General features: G+C 33.6%; 1 protein-coding gene across 3 annotated transcripts in view; it reads right to left on the bottom strand.

The window, feature by feature from the left end:
- Positions 1-4,743: 4,743 nt before the first annotated feature.
- Positions 4,744-23,201, bottom strand: part of LOC147063556 (dual specificity protein phosphatase 22-B) — a 188,020-nt gene continuing 169,562 nt past the window's right edge. Inside the window, exons 4-8 of one of the 3 annotated variants that reach the window (XM_085959586.1) lie at positions 19,873-20,044; positions 16,421-16,574; positions 14,603-14,845; positions 10,269-10,440; positions 4,744-6,298 (exon numbers count right to left, since the gene is read on the bottom strand). In XM_085959586.1, the coding sequence (XP_085815712.1) occupies positions 6,274-6,298; positions 10,269-10,440; positions 14,603-14,845; positions 16,421-16,574; positions 19,873-20,044 (766 nt within the window). In that variant the 3' untranslated portion in view covers positions 4,744-6,273. Of the gene's footprint in view, positions 6,299-8,661; positions 10,441-14,602; positions 14,846-16,420; positions 16,575-19,872; positions 20,045-23,201 lie in introns of those variants that run through there. The other 2 variants (XR_015072089.1, XM_085959585.1) reach the window with 2 other exon arrangements.

Genomic DNA, 23,201 nt, shown 5'->3' on the forward strand with positions numbered 1-23,201 from the left:
ATTAACAACCCAAGACGTCAAAAATACAAGATAAGCAAAATTGAAATAACCTAATTCTATTCGAATAAATGCAGCAACGTGTGTGTTGTCGGTTTTTGTACAAAACAGCTGATTGTTCAGTTTGACAGTTTGAAGTTATGTGATTATTATTTCAAGTGGTTTCAGTAGCGCCGTGTGCGAAGCATCACATTGGCCAGTTTATGAGATCCTTCACAAACCAGTTCTGTCAGATTTCAGTTGCGCCATGGGAGGAGGGCCTAAGTGTTTAGTTAGTATTAATTATGAAAAGTATAAACAAGGAGTACGTTCTGGCACATTTTTCATTAGGTACAACAAACATAATACATTTTTATATAATATATAATTTTTTGTAACCAGTAATTGAGATATACCAAAAATATAATATATGTCAATCCTTACTCACACATTTTAAGATGATTGACTCAATTGTTACAAAGTTTATTTAGTTACTAGACGGAAATGAGAATGTGATAACAATGAAATCAATCTGAGAAAGTAATGTGTAAAAAACATATTCTGTGTTAATTTTTTTTATTAATCATTCTAATTTTTACTAAATATTCTGAACGATATCAATAATTAATAAGATTTGGCAGTAATAGATAGGTATCATAAAGTAAATTGTTTACTTACAGAATCGGACAGTTTTTTTCGTTGCTTTGATAGTGCTAAAACTGTTAGAACTCATATTATCATAATATTAAGATTAAAATTTAATAATAATTAGTAATAAAAAATTCAAAGAAGTGTTGCATTCTTAAACTAATCACACTATTTTATATAAGTAGGTTATTACAAGATACCTAGATACATTTAAGAAATCTATCATGTCTAAGACATTGATTAGTGATTTGTGCAAAATAAAATCTTATTTATTTAATTCATTAAAATCTTAGAGCCATGGTGTCATTTCTCATACATTAGCATCCATCGTAAAGTATCGTCAGTTTTTTGTCTCTCAGAGTTGATGTAGGTATAATATTTATTAGACCACAGAGCATAGGTACATCAAAAATTCAACTCGACTGCGTTATTGATTATGGTGAAGTGTTATGACTCTTATGACAGTAGTGACAATACGATTAGATATAAATACAGTATAACCTCGTTTTTACGTGCCCGGAATTCACGTTTTCCCGGCAATTGCGTGTATTTTTTTCAGTCCCGATGTATTCCAGTACATTTAATACCCGCATTTACGTTTTTCTTTCCCACGATTTACGTCGGAAATATTCAAAATATGCGAGTTACGCGCGCTTGACAATGATTGGGTCGTGACATTCGAACGGCGTAAGGTGTTTTGAGGGAAAACTCCGTGTCTTCAGAACGGCGCACGGTGATTGGTCGGCGAGCGACGCTGTGATTGGCCCGAGTTCGGCTCAAAAATTTAAATTGAATGTTGTTTTTTTAATAAAAACGTCATTTTTTTTAGAAACATAAAACTTAAATGTTCTTTTTTTCAATACCCCCCTTTTACATTTTCCCTCCAATTAGGTTTATTTTTTTCAGTCCCTTAAAAAATGTAAAATAGGGGCTATACTGTATAAGGAATCTCAAATTAAAAACATTTATTTCCTATAAAAATTAATGTTTTAAATTAAAAAAAAATACAATACCTTCTACAATTACTTAAAAATATCTTCAGCATTGATAAAAATAAATAATATTATTCAACCTTTAATTCAATGTATAATATGAATAGTTATTCATACTGTTTTAAGTATGTATTGATTAATTAAAACATATTTAACCTTTTCTATGCCTTTTTTTAGACTTTAGTTTTACTGTGGCGGTATGCTTAGGTTATGAACATTTTCCCTTCACTATTTTGAAAGTCAAAAGAAATCTTTATTTCCGTAATGTCAATACTTTTCATAATCTGTCACAATTTGATATAATTTCATCATTATTCCAAAGATGTCTCTGTGTGTTCGATATCAGAGATCATCCAAAGCACTCAGCCTTGGCTTCGTCTGGCCAACCTGGCGGCCAGAGTCATATAGAGTGCATAAATGTACTCTTATGGCAGATAAACAGCTAATGGTAAGCTGTATTTCACTGCATTTTTCATAACTCCATCACAAGATATCACTAACGTTGTAACACTCCACCTTAACAAATCCAGCAACAAGTCAAATAAAAATGAGTCAAAGTTTCATAAACATGTGAATGTATTTTAGATGTATACCAGTAGCGAAGGGTGGAGGTAGGCTGCTAAGATCCGCCATAAATAGTTCACATTAAACTTTGTCACTCATACGTATTTGTTTTCATTTAAATAAGGCTACAATTTACAGATGGTGTTGGTTAGTTTTTAAAAATCAATCAAACTCTGCATAACCAAAGCGTAATAGTTTTGGTATACTGTTGGCGATACGACAGAATTGTGCAAACTTTTTCATTCTTACTTATTTGTTTTCATTTCATTAAGAATACATTATAACACATATTGTTGGTTCATTTTTCAAAACTCACTAAGCTTTGCTTAAATCAAGCTATAATAAATAAAAAATATTATTCTATCTATAAAATATCCACAGTTATGTATGATTTATTTGCATAATTTTAGATATTTTATAGATAGACGAGTATTTTTTTGACTATTATTTATTATGGCTTGGTTTCGCAGGGTTTTATTGAATATTAAAAACTAACCAATACTATCTTTAAATTGCAGTCTTATTATAATGAAAACAAATATGTGTGACTGAGACAATTTAAACTGCACTATTTTATGGTGGAACTCAACAGCCTACCTCCACCCTTCGCCACTGATGTATACATATATTACATACTGCCATGTATTATTTTATGACATAAGTTATGGACATGAAGGAAACCAGAATATTAATGAATGTCTGATATTTCACACAAATTTATTGAGTGAGACAACACTGAACTTTATGTCTCCATTACTCAAGCTCTGTTATTCACAATTCATTTAGATAGCTAAATAATAAATTCATAATTTTCAATTTCATTGGTTGTTTCGACTAACGCAAGGATTGTATTCCTGATACATACCTGTCAGGTAAATGTAAAATCACATATGGTTACTAAAAGAATGTAAAAAATAAAATCGCACGCATTTTGTTAATAAACGCTTAAAAAATCTATCCAATCAGTTCATTCTTGATATTGTAATGACACAACCCATTTTCATTTTATAATAATAAAAAAAAATTACATGCATCTTAAATAATAACTGTCATTTAAACAATAGTCTACCGAAAAATCTAAATACAATGGAGTTTCAAGCTAACATTTAAATTTTAAACATTCTAAATTTAATAAAAGGGTAAATTCAATGCACAACCATCATAATGATTACATACAAATTTGACGTACAAAAATCATGTCAAACATAAAATAATGATAATAATTAGAAAAAGATATGTATCCAAATAGAAGCATTCTTCATGATAACTCTTTTTAACGTAATTGTTTTATCTCATTTCCAGGTACAAACTACATAATATAAATAATCTTATTCATGGAAAGTAGCTACGAAAAATAAATCGATGAATGTGATCATATCGGCTGACCTTATCATAAACACCCCGTATAAGCCATTTCTTATATCGTCTCTGTTCTGGCAGAACACACTAACTGGAGAATACTAGTTTTGAGTAATTTGACTTTGAAGTTGTTAAAATGTTTGAAATGGTCTATCATGTGAGTTTATTAAGTAATCGTAAAAAGGATGACTTTAAAATAAACACTGTTTATTTATTAAGAAGGTTTTCAGATGGCAAAGTTTGAAATAAGGAACATTTTGGTATAACTAACTCAATATGTCATTTTTTCGTATTAGTGTCTTCTGCCAGAACTTTTCGATATACTGTGTATCATTTGAATTGATATTTTGGCTACAACCCTTTATTATTAAGAGACCACTAAGTATCACATAATAATCACATTTATGCATTTCCTGAATATTTTACTAATTGGCATATACAATGTTTTTACTTGGCTCAGCCGAAATGAAGTTATATACATATTAAAATGATTAAATAATAAATATATCCTTTAGGTCGTGTCCGAAAATTTGTACGTATGCAGTTCGCCGTATCACACTTCACCGTGAAATGTATGGTCGTACTTATATTAAGGACCATCCAACCTCTTTGGGTCGTATAGTACTGAGATAAAATTCATATCTAAATAAAACACGATCCTTGTCGGTTTACAGGAAGCCAGCGGCAAACAAATTTTGAAAATATCCGATATACTGGATTATTTGTTAGGTTAGGTTAGGTTTTCATTCTTGAATTCATAAATTTTGCCAAAATCAGAAATGACCGTATGGTATACGGTCATCTCTTTCCGATAAGAAAGCTCACGGCGAACTGTGCTACAGTGAAATGTAATATCGTCACCGTTCAGGCAAAAGTCACCAACCCTAAAAACATAGTTTTGAGATATCGCAATTTGAAAGTTTGAAAATGCAGGAAAAATCAGATTTTAATGATTTTAAGGTTTTATCTACATTCAATTATTTTCTCATGTCTTCTTAATAATTTCTTTAAGGTAATTTTACTTTTTGATGCTAATTAAAACATCTGGAAGGTTTTGAAGGAGGCAAGGTAGCTCAATTATGGTTTGGTGACTTTTGCTTGTTAATAATCTGAACAATGTTAGCCAAAAGAAGGATCAATAAAACTCACCATTCATAGTATAGTGACTTTTGCTTGTATATTTATAACAAAGGATTTTTTTTTTATATAGTCAATAATGTCTATTCACCTATAATGACTTTTGCTTGTTAAGATTTTATCGAAAGTCATTTAGTGAAAAACAAATAGTTCGGATTTAAGCAAAATTTTACTAACTAATGTACCGTGGTGAGTTTTGCATCTTAAAGAACATAATTTTACGCTTCGGGTGACATACTCAACTCAAAACTGCCATTTTCAGGGTTGGTGACTTTTGCCTGAACGGTGACGATATGTACAATTTAAATGTAGCCCCTTTAGGTATGTCTTTAGTGTATCTTCTATATTAAAATTTTTTATTTGTCTAGTTTCATTTAGATCATTATCTCATCAAAGATTTGTTAAACTAATAAAAAATGATGCCTCCTAAAGCTATGATATACTACACTGCATATAAGATGCGAATAACTCAGTCATTAGACTAATATGTGCTATAATAATATTTTTACAATAATATTGTAGAAAACTTCAAAGAAGTAATTGTGTATAATGTGCTTGAACAAAAATACCCGCTCAATCACTGAATAATGTCTTTAGTATCTGCCATAGATTGTTAATTTCTTGGAATATAATTAACTATGAAATTATGGTTTCCAATTAAGTACTCTGGGAACAATTCTTTAACATATTATTACTTATAAAGATACCCCATTGTGACTGAGAAAGTATTCATCATCGATCTGATAAAACCTCTTATGTGACAAAATTGAAATTTTGCAGCAGAAATTAAAAAAACTTTCATTGTTTCTGTAAGTCTCTGAATAACTTGATTTATTTAAATAACACGTAACGGGAGGGTCGTCATCGAGCGTTTGTAATAGCTCAGATCTGGATAACTACGCAAAATTGAGAGATGTTGCATTGGATGTTTCAATAATTAATTATATTTTAATTTTGGTGTCATATTATAGAACATTGTGGATTATACCTAATATTAACAAGCTAAAAATGTAAAAACACCGTTTTGCCAAAATTGTCACATTGGAGATTTTAACGGCTCAACGACGTATTGTGTTGTATATATTATATTAATACTTTCATACATCTTTCGTATTATCTATGTCAAATACCGACAAAAGAATGTAGGTTTTCATGGTCAAGACAAAATAATGAAATATCACTTTCAACAAGATTGACAATGAATAAATACCTCTTAATTTTAGGTGATTCATTTTATGATATAGCTGTTGCGACTCCAGGAATCAGTGGCATTGTTTTTTTATAACATAACTTTTCATCAGATATTATCACAATCATTCAATAGATATTGACGTAATCATTTATTAGCTGATATTGTCATAATATTATTTATCGGATATTGCCACAATCATTCAATACATATTGTCATAGTCGTTCAGTAAATATTGACAAAATCATTCAATAGACATTGACACAATTATTCAGTAGACGTTGGCATATCGATTCAGTACAGATGAGTCGGGGCGGTTGTCGGCGTGTGTTTGGCGAAATGCCATCGACAAAACGCTGAAATATGCGGGTAAAGATCGCCGGGGAACACCGCTCCCCGGGACGCAGGCTATGCCCGCCTCTGCACACTCGTCCTGGAAAAATAATAATATCGTCAAAATTATTCATTATTTTCATCCACCACATTTATTTTTATTTACAATGACAAGCATTTTGATCAATATTTTACTGCTTCTAAAGTTCAATTTAATTATGTCATCATAATTTATATTAATAGTTTATTAAAAGATATAGATTTTAAGGTGACAGGGATTCTTGGAGGCACCACACGATGTCAGACACGAGGAAAAAGATGAAAAAGAGATAGATTTTTTATCCTACAAATGTGAGCCCCCATGACGGATTGTCTTTTCATATGCCTTGAAAATTGGTAAATAAATCTCATAGCAGTATTTTGAAGTTCTCTGTAAATGAACCTGCAAAGTGAAGTTAACTTAATCAGTGGTCTTTTTTTTTTTGGTTCAATTTAATACATATAGGCTCCATCTATTTTTTCAACATCTTTGATTGTTACTTATTTAATTTTTATGTATCACTTGGTGAATACCACATGCGAAAATTATTTATATACCTACAACATGTGTTTTATTCACTTAGTATCCACATTCAGTGGCGCACCCAGGGGGGGGCCAAAGAGCCCTGGCACCCCCCAAAAATGAAAATTATCAGAATGATTTTAAACATTGAAATTGAAAGCCAATAAACTATACCTTTGGGCTTAGACAAATAAAGACACGGCAAAAAAATGATTTGTAATAATTCTCCAGCACCCTTTTTAGAAAAATTTCTTAGATTTTAATTTCTAACACAAAAATTTCGAAATACTAATGTCAGGTTTTTTTAGAAACACAATCCCTAATGGAACTGTCAAAAAATTCTCGGTGTCCACCCGAATTCCGGAGTGGCGTAGGTCATGGCTGGGGAGGGCTGACAGAGCTCTAGCCTGAAGGCCCGGCCGTGGGGGGGCCGGCGTGTCTGGTTGACCAGATAAGTGAGATAAACACACATCATAAATTAGCTTTTATAGTAAAAAAAGTCGCTATTATATAATTGTGCAATATATTTTTTAATTATTATGTGTCGATACTCGACAGCTCCATTATTAAAGTAGATGCATTAAAAATCGCCAATAAAGTACCCTTAATTTGAATTGAAACACAATTTGAAGAACCTTAATGTAGTGTTTCACACTGCCTTTAATCTTAGAGGTAGGTAAAGGGCCCACCAAATATCCTAGCCTGAGGGCCTGTTTCAGGATGTGGGGACCATGGTGTAAGTACACCGAGTGCAATCAACAAAAGACCGATAAACGAGAAATTAGGCTGTGAAGAAGAAAAAGATCCTATGGGACTTATTTACATTCTCCTTCTAGCCCCCCCCCCAATATTAAATCCTGGGTGCGCCACTGTCCACATTACATATATATTTTTAAAATATATGAATAATTACCATCAAGTTAGCGTCAAATTGCTTAAAAAGATGAATACATGCAAACTTATCTTACTAAACTAAACACTGACAGAAATGATATTTAAAAAGACATATATGGATAGATTATGAATGATGTCGCACCGTGAGTGTAAAACCAAGGCATCTGCAAAAGACATATTTTGGATATCGTTTTATTAGGAGAAATAGAGTTTCTAAAAAAAACCATAATATTTGGTTTATATCTATCCACATTATATTGCATGTTCTTTCAGTTACTTCACTTTTACATTATCAAGTTCACGACTTTTGCAGTTGTTTTACATTTAATCTTGACATTGAAAAATTTGCAGATGCCTTGGTTTTACACTAACGGTGCGATGTATACATGTTGTCTTACACGAAAATGAGTGAGTGAATCAGTAAAGATGTCAAGCGTTATGTGTCCTGCCATTGAACAGACGGGATTATCCATGCAACACTAAAATGAGAAAACAGACGACATATTGGTGGAGGTTGCTATGAAAATTGTAAAAATTGCCACGCAAAACAAGCAAACATTTGGCACAAGTATGAAGTTAGCAACAATTGGACAAAACGATAGCTTAACTAAATAAAACAAAAATTATAGAGTAATGTGATAAATATTACAAATAGCTAGACAATTTTTTTTTCAGCTGGCTTTGATTTTTGAAAAGATATTAAATTAATTCAAAATATATATTGCTGTCTTCACTTTTGCCGGATAGATGGACAGAGAAATAGTGTAGGAGTCTATTTCTACATACCAGTAAATGTTTTATTTGAAATTCAACATTCGTGGCAAACGTTATTGTTGTGTTTGAAGCATAATTGGTTATAACATCAATTTCCTTTTTCAGAACAATAAAATTGTCTATTTTTCTTAACCGATCAACCCTAATTTGCAATAAGCATAAGCAAAATAAAATTGGACATATCAACGTTATTTATTTTGTTTGATAATATGATTTATGCATTATTTTTTTTTGTGTAATTTTAACAGGTTTTTTTGAAATTATATTTACATAATATACCTAGGTAAAATATGTACCTACATATTTTTTTTAGAGTTTAACAATATGCTGTGGACTGTTTGATTTTTGGAAATAGACATGTTTTGCAAATGGCGAACATCTTTCATATTCTTCCATGAAAAGTGCCTCATTATGTGAATAATAAATGAACAAATAAGGATGCATTGATCCTCTTAATAAGTAAGTACCTTTTTCTTCTATTCTTTTAAAATAGTTTCTTCAATAATTAAAAACTAAAAAATCTAATGATTTAATTAAGTAATTTACTATTTCATTTCACCATATATATTACACATTATTAATTTATAATACAGATTTATGCTTTTTTTTTTATTTTCACATGCGCAAAAAACATCTCTAAACTAAACTCAATGACACTTCATTTGGTCTAAACCTCTAAAAGAAACTAATCATTCTCTAACAAACAATAGTATTGGCTATTTACTCATTCGATTTAAAAACAACCAATTGCAATCAGCTTTACAGAATAATACCATCCTTGATGTACTCATTGACTTGTTTGGAACTAACTTACTGTCAGAGATGGCATTCTGTATACTTACCTAAATATTTAGTCAAAAACCACTTTGATTTAGTGGCTCAATCGCAAGAAGGCCAAATTATTTGTATCATCCAACCATAAACTATAGCCTATACACCGTAAGAAGTCATATATAGCTAAATCGGACATGCTGTCCCTGTCTTTTGATGCATATAACATTGTATTTACGTATCAGTGACATAATAATTATATAGCGTCCATAAATCAGTCAATCACATAGTTTAATTATGAATACACAACACTGTTCATCAATTTTATAATTGATGTTATCAGAATACAGTTCAAGAACACTACAAATCAAAAAATAATATAAACTGTTAAAATTAAAATGTCACCGACGTTTGTAAAATGTTATATCGTATAGACAAATATATAGATATTAAATACTATGTACATGGTACAAACTGCACTAAATTCTATTGGCCATTGCGTGAGGGAAATGTTAAAGCGGGACAGCATGTATATTCCAGATATATAATTTGGATCGAGTATATTAAACGTCTAACTTAGTTGAGCATCATACTATTGACTCTAGTTACTGAATATGTGATTAAGGGTGATTTAGTTCATAACTTAACAATAAAATCTCTGCATTACGTTCATAGATTTGTACTCAAATTCGTAAATTAATTTAGATGCAAAAGAGATGGCTAGGCAGAAAGAAGAGAACAACACTATTGAAACATTTTGCTTCCATGTGTGCCAACATTAGAAAAACCATGTCTCACCTCATAGAGGTTTATGTCATGAAATCAGTCGTTGAAGAACAATAAGATTAACTTATGTAATTTACATATTTACATTAAATAACAGTGAAGTATATTTTTATGATTGGTGAACAGTTTGAAGTATTGTGCCAACACCGATATGTAGGTATATATTCCATCAACGAGCCGTCTACCGGCTCATCGTACATACGTATCAGACGGATGGATGCAGAGCAGTTGCAATCATGGCATAGCAATGAGGCGTCAATCGGGGGGCATGTTGAGGCAGTACCTTCTCGGCCAGTGGTGCGGGGTGACGGGGGGGCTCGGCAGGGGGGTGGAGGGGGCAGAAGCCGCGCGGTGTCTCGCCCACGCGCTGCCGCCGATCGCTACGGCCGACCCCACGGACTCCGCGGCCAGCCGGACGTCAGCTCGCGAACACGACCGCGACGGCGGAGCGGATCCTGGAATAAATGATTTCATTTGAACCCATAGCCATAGACAACAAATTTACTGTTACTACCTAGTACAGTACTTAAGGTTCAAATAGACTATATGACGATCGGGCACATATATGCTAAGAGCGATTTAGTGTCTATGATCATATCTATGCCATTCCAACATTACATACATTTTGCATGACAGCTATGACATCGTATTTACACTCTGTGACACCCTGTGACACAGGACGCCAACATAAGAAACGGGTTTTTCGGCATTTATATGACCGATCGTCATAGAATCTATTTGAGCCATTAGTGTAAAAGAACGCCTTTTGTAATTCTGATGCACATTACTTATTTATTAATTTATCATTATAAATCACGGTCTCTCCAGGAACCTAATTGTAAAACATTTAAATCAACCTTATGTCGAAGAATCAATATGATTTTATTGATTTTTTTGTAAAATAATTGGTAAAAACACCCACAGTGGCCGCGCGGCTTAAGCGTTGGACTATCACGCCGTGGGTCTCAGGTTCGAATCCTGGGTCTGGCAAGTACACATATTGTTTTTCAATTTGTGTGTCAGTCCGAGTGTGGACTAATAGGTTGAGCAAGTGGCTGACATCCATTTCTCGTAAAAAATAAAAATCTGTTAACACAAACCTATACACTGTGGAGGCCCATATGATCCTATTAGGATCGGACATTGTCAAAAAAAAAAAAATTGGTTTGGATAATTATGCGTAAAATATATTGTAAAACATAAGTGTGTAAGTATATAAATGCGGCCAATAAAAATCTAATTACTATGTACCCAGTAACATCCCTAGGCAAAGTGCCGCCCTTAATGACTTAGTATACCATCCCTTTCATTTTCAGTTTAAAATTGTCTACAAATTCGTTAGATACCTATTTTATTATTTATTTTCTACTATCTTACACAGATACAATACATCTTAAAATTTACATACTTACACACTATTAGAGCATTTTCATAAAACCTACTCTCAAACAGTGGTGATTTTAGAAACGCAGCGATCTATGGCGCTGATGGGTTTGAAGGCTAACCGCCATTACAATACGATAGTACTTAGTTATATTGTCAATTTTTATTATACCTACATCGACTATTTTATAAACTAAGATGTCGATATTTTCTAATGAAGTGACAGCATCGTCTACTTTTTGGGAAACCGCTATTATTCTCAAAAGTTGTCATATTTGTATCCGTTCATTCATTCGCCGTCCTTTATAATGTGTCGCCCATATGGAACGCATGACCTGCCTATCTCCGACGAAACATAATTGTATGTGACTGGAGGTGGTAAAACTGGTCGATTTTGAAGAATAAGTATACTTACTACCAGTATAAAAAAATACTTAGTATCGAAACTTGTTCCAAAATACTTACTAGTATTTGGGATATTATATAGAGCGTTTGGCGTGCAAAGCTGTGTCAGTGTTTTTTAGAAGCCATTTTTACACAATATACAATTATTATCCATTTACACAATCACACTTAAAATTTGAATTCAGTTGATAAGTTCCAATTATAACACTAAAAAATCGAGAAACTCGACGTGACGAAACCAGATAGACGCGTAAATACTTATCAGTCTCATACTCATCTGCAACTAAAACTGACTCCATAATATTACTATAAAACGAACTTGTCACCATTTCTGTCCTTCACTATATCAACTTTACAACTGGGGAGAAAAATGACGCCAATGACAGTTGAGTATAATCACGGTTCGACACACACGTGTATTATGCTATCTCACTTGCGCGCATTCAATGTCAATAGTATTGAAAGTCTACCAACAGTACCAACTAGAGTCTGTATTCTATAAGCTGGCGTTCACGTCACGTCGTTCGCGGACGGAGAGCATTGTGCCATCGCGTTCGACTATTGCAAGTTTTCAATGGGAGGGAACGAGAAGGGATGCAGTGCTGAATGCTGAAGCGGGGGGAAATGTATATATGTATATATATATATATATATATATTATAGAAGACAGACTCTAGCGTGTCGCGGCGTTGATCTCATCGCATGCGTTCGAACTTCGAACAAGTTTCTTGGAACAAGTTTATTGGGCCACACGTACTGAGTATGGGTAGTAGCATGCCGAGACTTGAGTACACAAACTGATGACAGTATTTCTAATCACCTCTGTACCTACTGCTTACCAACTTTAATTTTGAAATTTTGATTCATTCAAAAAGTCATATCCGGAAATTTGTACGTAAACAGTTCTCTCCGCAGGACACTTATTCGTGCGCCGCAGTACGTGAAACATGAGTTTGTGTAACATTTAATCAAATGACGAGTTCTTCGTTGAACATTTCACCGTGGAATACATTTGTACTGTGGCACCCCCGTATGGTCCCCATTTGGGGATGTCTCTGTGTATTTGGAGAGGCCTGAATCGGTATCAAATCCAACAAATAGTAAAGCGCTGATTACGAAAATAAATAATAATAATAGAGCCGAGCCGGCAATGCCGTAGATTATGACCGTTGAAATATTGCAACGTCGCCGTCTTTCGACAACGGCTCTCGTTGAAAAGCGAAAACACAAGATGGCGCGCAGAATGTTGAAACAGCCAAACAGTAAATGCGCGAATTTCTCTCCTCCGTAAAATAAATTATTAAAAATGTAACTATTATATAATATTAACTTAAATATACCTTGCCGCTTCCAAAACAATTCCGGTGTGTTATTTGTTCACCTCCAGTTCCAAAAACCCAGACGAAAAACCGGACAACAAAATAAAAGTGACAGCATGTTATTCACATTCCAAAATGGAGGGAAATGACAGTACCAGTGTTGCCAACCGTACTATAATTATAGTATTTGTACTATAATTTTCGTCTGCGTACTATGTACAATATAAAACAGGTATAGTACGCCCAAAATACTATAATTTTGAGAAATCGGAAAAAAAGTTGCCAATAGAAGAAAAACAACGCCAAAATAATCCGTAAGAAGCAAAAAAAATAATCCCCATGTCTAAAAAAAGGTAACGTTAATTACTTAACACAGCGACTTCCAAACCGGGAGGCGCGGAGTGTTGCAAAGGGAGGCGCGAAAAGTTAACACAATTAATGTAGCCACAGGTTTGCAGTTTGCAAATGCATAGTTTATAAAACGGCCACTAGCTATAAACTACACAAAAAAACAGTCCTATAAAAAGGTTGTTTGCAAACCTTTCTGCAAATATGGAGACTAATTTTATAATCCCTCAATACTACTGTGAAGCGCAATGGCTATCTCGTAAAAAATTAAATAAAAGGGTCAAATTAATCATAATGTTGAAATTTGAGGCAAATGTTTTAAATGTATAGTTGAAAAATCCTGACCCAGAGGTTCCGCCGCAGGATGTGGGGTCTATGATAGATTCCATTTGTCAATGAACGAAGATGAATTTGGATTGACTAGTATTGAAATTGATTGTGTTAATAAACAAGCACATTCGTCAAAAATTTATGTAATATAAGTAATAAAACCTTATTTTTTTTCTTTTCATTTTTGTATTCGTAAGTAGGTACATTGTTGACTATTTAAAAAAGTGTCTGTATTATTTAATGAAATAAGGGCGGGAGGCGCCTAGATTAGATTTTTTTAAAAGGTAGGCGTAGTAACATAAAGTTTGGAAACCACTGACTTAACATTTGAATTTTGTCAAAAAAAACGAGACGTTAATTACCCATAATGAATATTTTGTCTAAAAAAACAAGACGTTAACCTTACGTTTATTTTTTTGAAAATGATGCAGAAAATTATTGGTCACTCAACGCGCACTATAATTTTTGCCGAAATACTATAATTTTGAAGGCACTGTACTATAATTCCACTTTCAAAATATGGCAACACTGGACAGTACGTATGCTACATCATGTGGCGAATTTTATGAGATGTCTTTATTAGGTTAGGTTAGGGTTAATCTAATTGGAACAGTACTATTATTGCAAACTATCGCCGCATTTTGTAAGATACGTACCTACAAATGTATTCCTCGGTGAAATGTTCAACGAAGAACTCGTCGTTTGATAAAATGTTATCCGAACTCATGTTTCACGTACTGCGGCGCACGAATAAGTGTCTCACGATGAGCTGCATACGTACAACTTACATGTAACCTCAAAAAGTTACAGATGGAATTTGCTCTTTTCCTACCTGTATAAGAATACAATCCAGCAGGCGAAGACCTCGGTCTGTACGAGGACATCGATGACACAGTAGAATCGCTCCGAGTCATCCCAGAAGATGGAATGTTGATCCCGCCGACGTCCATCCCCGACATGCCGCCGCCTCCGCTGCCGGCTCTGGTAACCCTGCCGCCGCGAGGAGACGCCGGGGGCGTCGTTCTGGTGCTCGCGCGGCGAAGAAGCCGCTTGCTCGAGTTGTTACGGCAAACCCCTGTATTCGATATAAATTAATAACAATATTATTATATACCTGAATGAGCTAACTGAGAAACTCCTTTACAAGTCACAAGATCCAAGATGAACTTTAAATTTTGGCGCATCTTTGGCGAAAGACAGGGCACGCAATTTAATAGAATGAACTGAAAATTGTCATTTTAAAATGTTTTAATTGATCAATACATATAGTAAAAACGAAACAATGATTCGGTTCGTGGATTGTATGCGTACGAATACTTATACCGTATTGTCAGCTTACAGACACACCGACTCCCAGGTAATTAGTAGCACTAGTAGGACTAAACATCCGTACGCATACCATCGACCAACCGAATCATTGTTTTGTTTTTACTGTACTTATCTGAAAACATACAAAAGAAAAAAAAATCCAAGTCAAAAATAAACATAGGTACAATTTTTAAAATATACTTATATAATAATTACAAGATAAAAAGAACTTTTTATATTTTTTTTTGAATCATATAAACTTGACTTGACTAGCTTTAACGATCAAAAAAAATTGTACTTGATAGAAATAATAATGAAATGTCATTTTGACATGTCATTGATTTCCATAGTAACGCACGTATATATTAATAATTTAGTTGCTAGGACCCCAGACCCTTAGCAACCAATAATGGTGTCGAAATAACTTTTCATACAAAACAGAATTAACTGAAAATGAATTCAATTCTACTTAAAGATGGCTAAAAGTATTAAAAAAACGCATTGGCATCGTGTTCTGATATATTCTAAAAGTTTCAAATGTCTAGCTGGTCGGGCAGTTAGATAAAAATCGATTGCAAGATTTGTACCGGACAAATAAGAATACGAGCTAAGAAAAACGTTGTAAAATACGCGTTTCTTTGAAGTGTCACATCTTATTATCACATATAATTTTATGGTCATGTTTATCATTAAAGTGTAGTTTAATAAGTTCTACTGAAGGTCACAACGAAATATTTTGAATAATTCATAGTTTTAATGTATTTTATACCATGGTTGTGATGCATATAAATTATAATCGACCGTTTCGAAGATGTATTCATTGCCCGAAACGGCTGTCAACATAAATAACTCAAATATCGTAGAAATAGCTTTAAAAAACGTCAAAACTATTATAATGAAGCGCTACTACGTAAACGTTAGTTCAATTATTAAGTACCTATACCTATCAATTAAAAAAACATCAAAAAAATGTGTGCTAAATAGGTACTTGAAATTTGTTTTTTTATTTATATCGAATCTAGTTTCGGTTTTGATATTGAAGCTGTTTTTAATGTTTTTAGCTACCTACGTATTGATTAATTAAAACAATTCAAAATATAAATGGTCGGTAAATTGTATTAAATTTCATGTTTTGTATCATATCGCTAGATTCTTCTAGTATGACAATGTCTAGTGATTAAAAACCAAAACTAAGGTTAGGTTCATTATTTAAAAAAGTAATTTTCCCTTAGATGTTAGAAGCGAGGTGACAAAATATTATATCTTCGAAAAAATGATATGTTAGGTACGGGAGAATCGATTGGGTAAAAATAACACTGGCCCTATTAGTAGATATATGTACCTGTAGGACAAGTCTGTCCCATAGAACAGTGACCCTCGCAGATGTCTCTCGAGGAAAGCATGGCCTGGTAACTCGCCAAAGAGACCAGGCATTCGCGCTCATCACTTCCGACAAGCGCCAACGATGGGTACCGCTCCTTCAACCGCCTCCTTTCCTGAAATCAAAACACAGCATTACATTCAGATTAAAAACGTGTGCTTTATGACGTATTCCCAAAAGTTACAAAATAATATTAATTGGTCCCGTCTGCGAGGACGTTATTAATTTTTAACCCGGCAGGAATGGGTGTCTTACTTTTTTAAAAAGATTTTTTTCATTGGTTATAATATATTTTCTCAGAAGTGTTTTTCAAAATTATGTATGTTCAATAATTAGAATGGTACATTCTTAAATCTTGTGAATTACTCGTTGAATAAAAGAAATAGTTAATTAAATATACTTAAGTCAATCTTTATCTGTATGAGGAAAAATTTTATGTAGCCAGAATCCAGAGACTATTATACACGAACTATGCAGTGAACGGGTGATATCCCACGGCGGCCGCGCGGCTTAAGCGTTGGACTATCACGCCGTGGGTCCCAGGTTCGAATCCTGGGTCTGGCAAATACACATATTGTTTTCAATGCGTGTCTGAGTCAGGGTATGGACCTAATAGGTTGAGCAAGTGGCTGACATAAATTTCTCGTAAAAAAACCAAATCTGTTAATACAAACCTCTACTCTGTGGAGGCCCATATGATCCTATTAGGATCGGACATGATCGAGAAAATGCAGTGAAAGCGACATGGCCCAAAATATTGTCTCGTCCCCCAAATGTCTTAGTTTTAAAAAAAAAATCTTTCTTGGAACCCTTAAATTTACCTCACGGATCTCACCTGGGAAACTCTGGCATACAAAAAGACCTGGCTCATAGTATGTTTAATGAAAAACGACCACTGTTTATTTCATAACTAAGTCTTTCTCTGTTGCCGTAAATGGGGGGATAATAATATACAGTCGATGTAATTTGCAGGTTCTGAACAATAATAATAATTGTTATCCAAAATCTTATCAATATTGCACGCAAACTATAACTAAACAAAGCGACATGACCCGATTATTGTCTTGTACACCAGACGTAACTACGGTACCTATTTAATTAAACTTATAATTTTGTTTTCGCAGAATCCTTAACCCATTTTGGGAAACGCTGGCCTACAGAAAGACTGCGAGCGCTGGAAGTAGAGCGGAAGACCAACCAACAAGATGAGACCAATGTCCACCTTGGGATATAGTGTCAAAAAATAATTATAATATAGTTTAAGGGGAGACATGCTCAGCGTAGGTCAAAATGGAGCTTTTATTGCATTTTTAAAAGGATAGTGAAATATTTACGATAAAAAAGTATATTGATAATCTCTGTGATCCCAAATTTGACAAGAATTAGGCATTTTATTATTCAAAAAATGGGCAAGATTAACACATTTGAAGATAATTCTAAAGTTGCTTATTATAAGCTATGTCTTTGACCATTCAGTGTGATAAACATCCTATGAATAACGATTGCTTTATAATAATTATTGACCTAAGAATAAGGTAGTGTTTTTTTTTTAAATACGCCATTTCTTTTGGCATTCCCCAGTCGTTAAGCTACAAAATACGGCCGTAGCCATAAATTGACAAACTATAATTATTGAAGTAGGGAGTAAAATGACGCGCGTGTTTGAACACATGTACCTAACCGATTTTTTTTAAACGGTACATGTTGATGATATGATGATGATAACAAGATTATCTAGAACGTTTAAGGAATGTCCAGGATCATGCTTTGAATATACAATAAAAGCTCCATTTTGACCAACGCTGAGCACGTCCGCCCTTAACTTATTACGGTAGTTGTATGAAATATACCTAAGTAGTATATAAAGACTCATGTTTACTATATTATTATAACGATCTGTCTTCTGTGCGGTTTGAGCATAATAATTCATTATGCTTGACGGTTCGCAGTGTATGTTTAAAAAATCTCGTGTGTCAATGTTTATGTTCATGATCATAATGAAATAATGTAATCCCCTACCAAAACTAAATTTTACCTCGCCATTTTTTTTTTATATTTCGTACGAATAATTTCTTTCGGAAACGTGATGGATTACATTTACCAAAATAAATACAGTGTACATACCTATACCGCGAGAGAGAAAATAAATACCTGTATATATTATATACAACCTCTCCCAAAGCGCCATTAAGTAGGTGCTTTTCCAGTCCGCCCTATATAGGCATAGCAGTCACACATTAATGTGGGTAGGTAAGTACGTAATAAAACAAAAAGTTTACTCTTTCTGGTATAGGTATCCAGGTATCTCTCCGAGGGCAGAAAAAATACAGCGTTTTGCTTTCGTAATATTGAAATAAAATTGTACCACGGTACATATTATAAAAATAAAACATGGGTTCGTTTTTAATGAAAGTTTATATCAACCTCGTTCATTAAAATCTACTTAATCATAAAAATTAAAAAATATACACAATACTGACTAAAATATAATTAAGTATATTAAATAATTAGTAATTTATTTGATATATGGGAATATTACTATCTTTATTAAATTATTGACCATGTCCGATCCTAATAAGATCATATGGGCCTCCACAGAGTAAAGGTTTGTATTAACAGATTTTGTTTTTACGAGAAATGGATGTCAGCCATTTGCTCAACCTACTGGGTCCATACTCTGACTCATACACAAATTGAAAAACAATATGTGTACTTGTCAGACCCATGATTCGAACCTGGGACCCACAACGTTATAGGTTGACGCTTAAGCCGCGCGGCCATCGTGGGTTAAACCTGCCGAATAGATCTACGTATGATTTAAAAATATTAGATTCTATTCAATTGAAATACAAAATACTGAAAAACCTTATAAATATACATAGGTACAATATATTAATAAATATACATTCTGTTGTCATACTTGGGATATTTTTACACACCATATTATATACACCACTTTTGGTCACATGATCATTCATTTTTGATAAAAGATTTTTCGCTATTGCCACATTTTCACGTGGCGATTTTTGTAGTTCAACACTGTGTTGAAGAACAGTTGAACGTAAATTGATAAGTGAGGACCACATTTCAACAAGATCGATCAACTTGCAAGTTGAATTGAACGAAGTTGGGGTCCTTTCTACTTTTAGCCATTTAACATCGTAACCAAGGTAATAACAACTCGCATCTGCACGTCAAACTGGTTTATTTCATTTGACGCCATCACGATTACGATTATCGGTTCAACATAAATCGATACGTGAGAACATTCATTTCGATTTCTTGTTCAACATTCAACATAATGTTGAAAGATAAAAATATCCATATCAGAACGCTGCATATGGGTCCCCTATCCACACCAAAGAGCCTACCATATAAATTATTTCAACACCCTGTGATTATTAATTGTTTACCTCAAAAAGCTTGTAAGTTTCAAAGTCTTGAAGTTGTCTCTGGAAACCAAGGTTGGGGTTGGCCACAGCCCGACCAGCTCGCACCACCTTCAGCGCCTCCTTCCAGTTGAGGTTCGTCACGCTCATTATGTACGCCACAGCCACTGTCACACTGCGAGACATTCCGGCCAAACTAAAATGATCAAAAAATAGTTTTATTAGTATTGTATCAGGATACAGCCTCACACCGTTTTTACGTTATAATTACAGTTAATTTTTTAACTACATAAAGTAATTTTACAATATCATTAATGATTGACAGCTGTAAAGAACAGAACAGCTGTAAAGGCGTTAAAAGAATAGGAAACAATGCTGTAAAGATATGAAAGCAGATTTTCAATTACGACTAACGTAGGTAGAGTTAATTTTTCAATAAGTTTGGTTGAATTTTTTTAAAATTTGTATGACCTGACAGATACAGATACATATGAGAAGGAGAGAGTCGTTTTATTTTCCATATGTCCGCCTACTACAATTTATAATGATAATATTTATTTATTTATTTATTTAAGAATACAAAACATTGTGGACATAACAAATCTAAATTCAAGACGTACACAACATGAGATTTACATTATAAGTCAAACATTACCCTCACAAGAGAGAAGAGAATATATAAAAAGAAATATATATATAATAACAATAATAATAACAAAAAAAAATGATCAAAACATACTTAAGTACAATTTAGTACAGAAAAATATAATTTTTGAGAACGAAAAACATACAATTTTATACAGAAAAATACAGTTTCAAAAACAAAATGCAAAGTACATCATTGAAAATGTCTATGTCTTTAGGGAGCGTATTTACTAATCTTGCACCCCTCGCTAATGGTGCCTGATAGGCTTGACACGAGGAAACGGTTCCAATCCAGAATAAATCATGGTTGCGACCACGTAGGTAATTGACAGCGCATGGAAATTCAAATTCATTAGGACACCAGGATTGGAAACCATCCCTCGCGATAACAGGCAAAAGTGTTTCAACAGCAGAAGAGACCGACGAGATTCAAGAGAGTGAAAAGTAAGCATGCCTTGTAGAAAGGCAGTCGGAAAATAATCATCTGACGAATTATCGAAAGGAAAATAGTTAAATGTTTTAAAATAAAGACATCGAAGAAATTTCTTCTGGACGCGTTCTAAAATAAACTTATAGGAAACCTCATAAGGACACCATATAATCGACCCATATTCAAGAATGCTAATATGGAATACCTACCTCATTAAAATTTTATTGTGGATAATTTTTTGATTGTATGGACGCCACAATACATAATATGTCAATCGTCCGTCAACATGTTCAATACCATTCAAGCAAGCAGTCAACCTGTCTAATTTGTGACTGACTTGTGTCGGTTACTCAAAACCATTATTTTTACATGCTTATCTAATAATATTATATACTTATTATTTTCTCTATTTTATATCAATTTTACTGTTACATTCTGATATGTTTATGGATAAAATCTTATTTCTGCATTTAGCTATCTAATTATATCTAGTGTAAATACATTTTGGATATTAGTTTTTTTGACCATGTCCGATCCTAATAAGATTATAATTATGGACCTCCACAGAGTGGAGGTTTGTATTAACAGTTTTTTTTTACAAGAAATAATGTATGTTAGCCACTAATTGCTCAACCGATTAGGTCTATACTCTAACTCCAAACGCAAACTGAAAATCAATATGTACCTATATTTTCCAGACCCACGACATTATAAGTCGACGCGTAAGCCGCTCGGCCATCGTTCTAATGTATAAACGCCGTTTAGAAACAAATAAATAAATTAAATCAACTGAAAATTCTTAGTAACCACCTGAATTAAATGTTTCTATCAACACAATATTGTGCAAAAATCTTTATAAAGTTAATTCATAATCTTTTTCCATGTCCAGATTCTTTTTTCTGCCCAAGTGCCCGATCTTCCACGACGGGATTCGGTTGGTTTGTACAAAAAGCAGACCAGGTGAAATTGTGTTGAGTCTTTTCGGGTGCATTCACAGCACTTCGGTGTGACGAGAAACTGCATGGTCCGATCTCTTATCTCCTCGTTTCCGTCAAAGCTATACCACCCCGAATTATTCTCAGTATCCGCCACAAGCATCTGTTCGCGAACTTCACCATACATATGTTTGGTGTGTCATATTAAGGTTACATGACTTGATAACATTAAGTACCACTATCGGACTGTAATTGTTAAATAAGCAGCATTTCGTGCTAACCGAGTAAAAGTCCGAGAAATTCCACATTTCTTCCTATATCCATTGCCATTCTAACTGCAAGCTCTCATTACGAAGTACGATCTACTGTGATAGACTTAACTATTTAAATAAATCGATACTATCGGTGTTTAGAGAAATTTGTATCGGGAAAAGTGATATTACACATAACTTATGTTTTATTCATGTTGATTTTTACACTGGAGACAATAATTATTGTCATCTTTTCACATCTGGACCGGCATTGAATGATGAATGAATGTAAAAAAAATACATATCGTTGATTTATTCCCATTTTCAAAATAATCCAATTTCCAGTGCTTGAGATTGCTCTTCGCCAGAAACCGCAGGTAAAAATATATTGAATTTAATCGGTCGCAATAATTCACCTTGGCGATTTCCGCCGACCCGATGGCCTGTCGTCGAAAGGAAATTACGCACCCGCGCACCTAATTGATAAAGTTTTCATGGAGGTTTAGTCGCAGCGAGTTATTTGAATGATAAATGACATTATGTGTTTGATTGCCAATAGCTTTTTGCGTTCGAAATCAACTCAACCCCTGGTTGAGTGGAAATAAATTTATATATTTATTTATTAATTAAAGACGTTCACAACATCACATCATAGATTTTCATGATAATAATATAATATATTAGCTACTTCTGCGCAACTATTCTATACACAAGACTGCTGTCGGCCGCTATCGGTAGCTATTGAGGGTAGTATTAGTAAGTATTAGCACTTATTGTAACAATTACAATAAGTTAGCCGTCAAAACTGTCTATCTCGCTCTAAAATTTAACACAGCTAAGAGAGGTTCTGTTAACATACAGCTCTTATTGAACATATATAATTTTGAAAAACACTTTCTGAGAGAGTAAGCTAACCCGACGGGGAATCGAACCCCGTATCTCACAGGTTTACGCCGTGATCCGTGCATTACCACTATGCTACGAGGTGACATACTAATTGCGACAAATTTTAACTATTGGTCAATTTTAATACCTACTCATCAGTGCTCTTCCAAATCAAGCTACTTTGGCAATCGATTTTTGTTTCTTAAA

This window comes from Rhyacophila brunnea, unplaced genomic scaffold (genome assembly GCF_057557595.1).
Source record: "Rhyacophila brunnea isolate RB1 unplaced genomic scaffold, BYU_Rbru_1.0 scaffold_9, whole genome shotgun sequence".
In the NCBI taxonomy this organism is placed as follows: domain Eukaryota; kingdom Metazoa; phylum Arthropoda; class Insecta; order Trichoptera; family Rhyacophilidae; genus Rhyacophila; species Rhyacophila brunnea.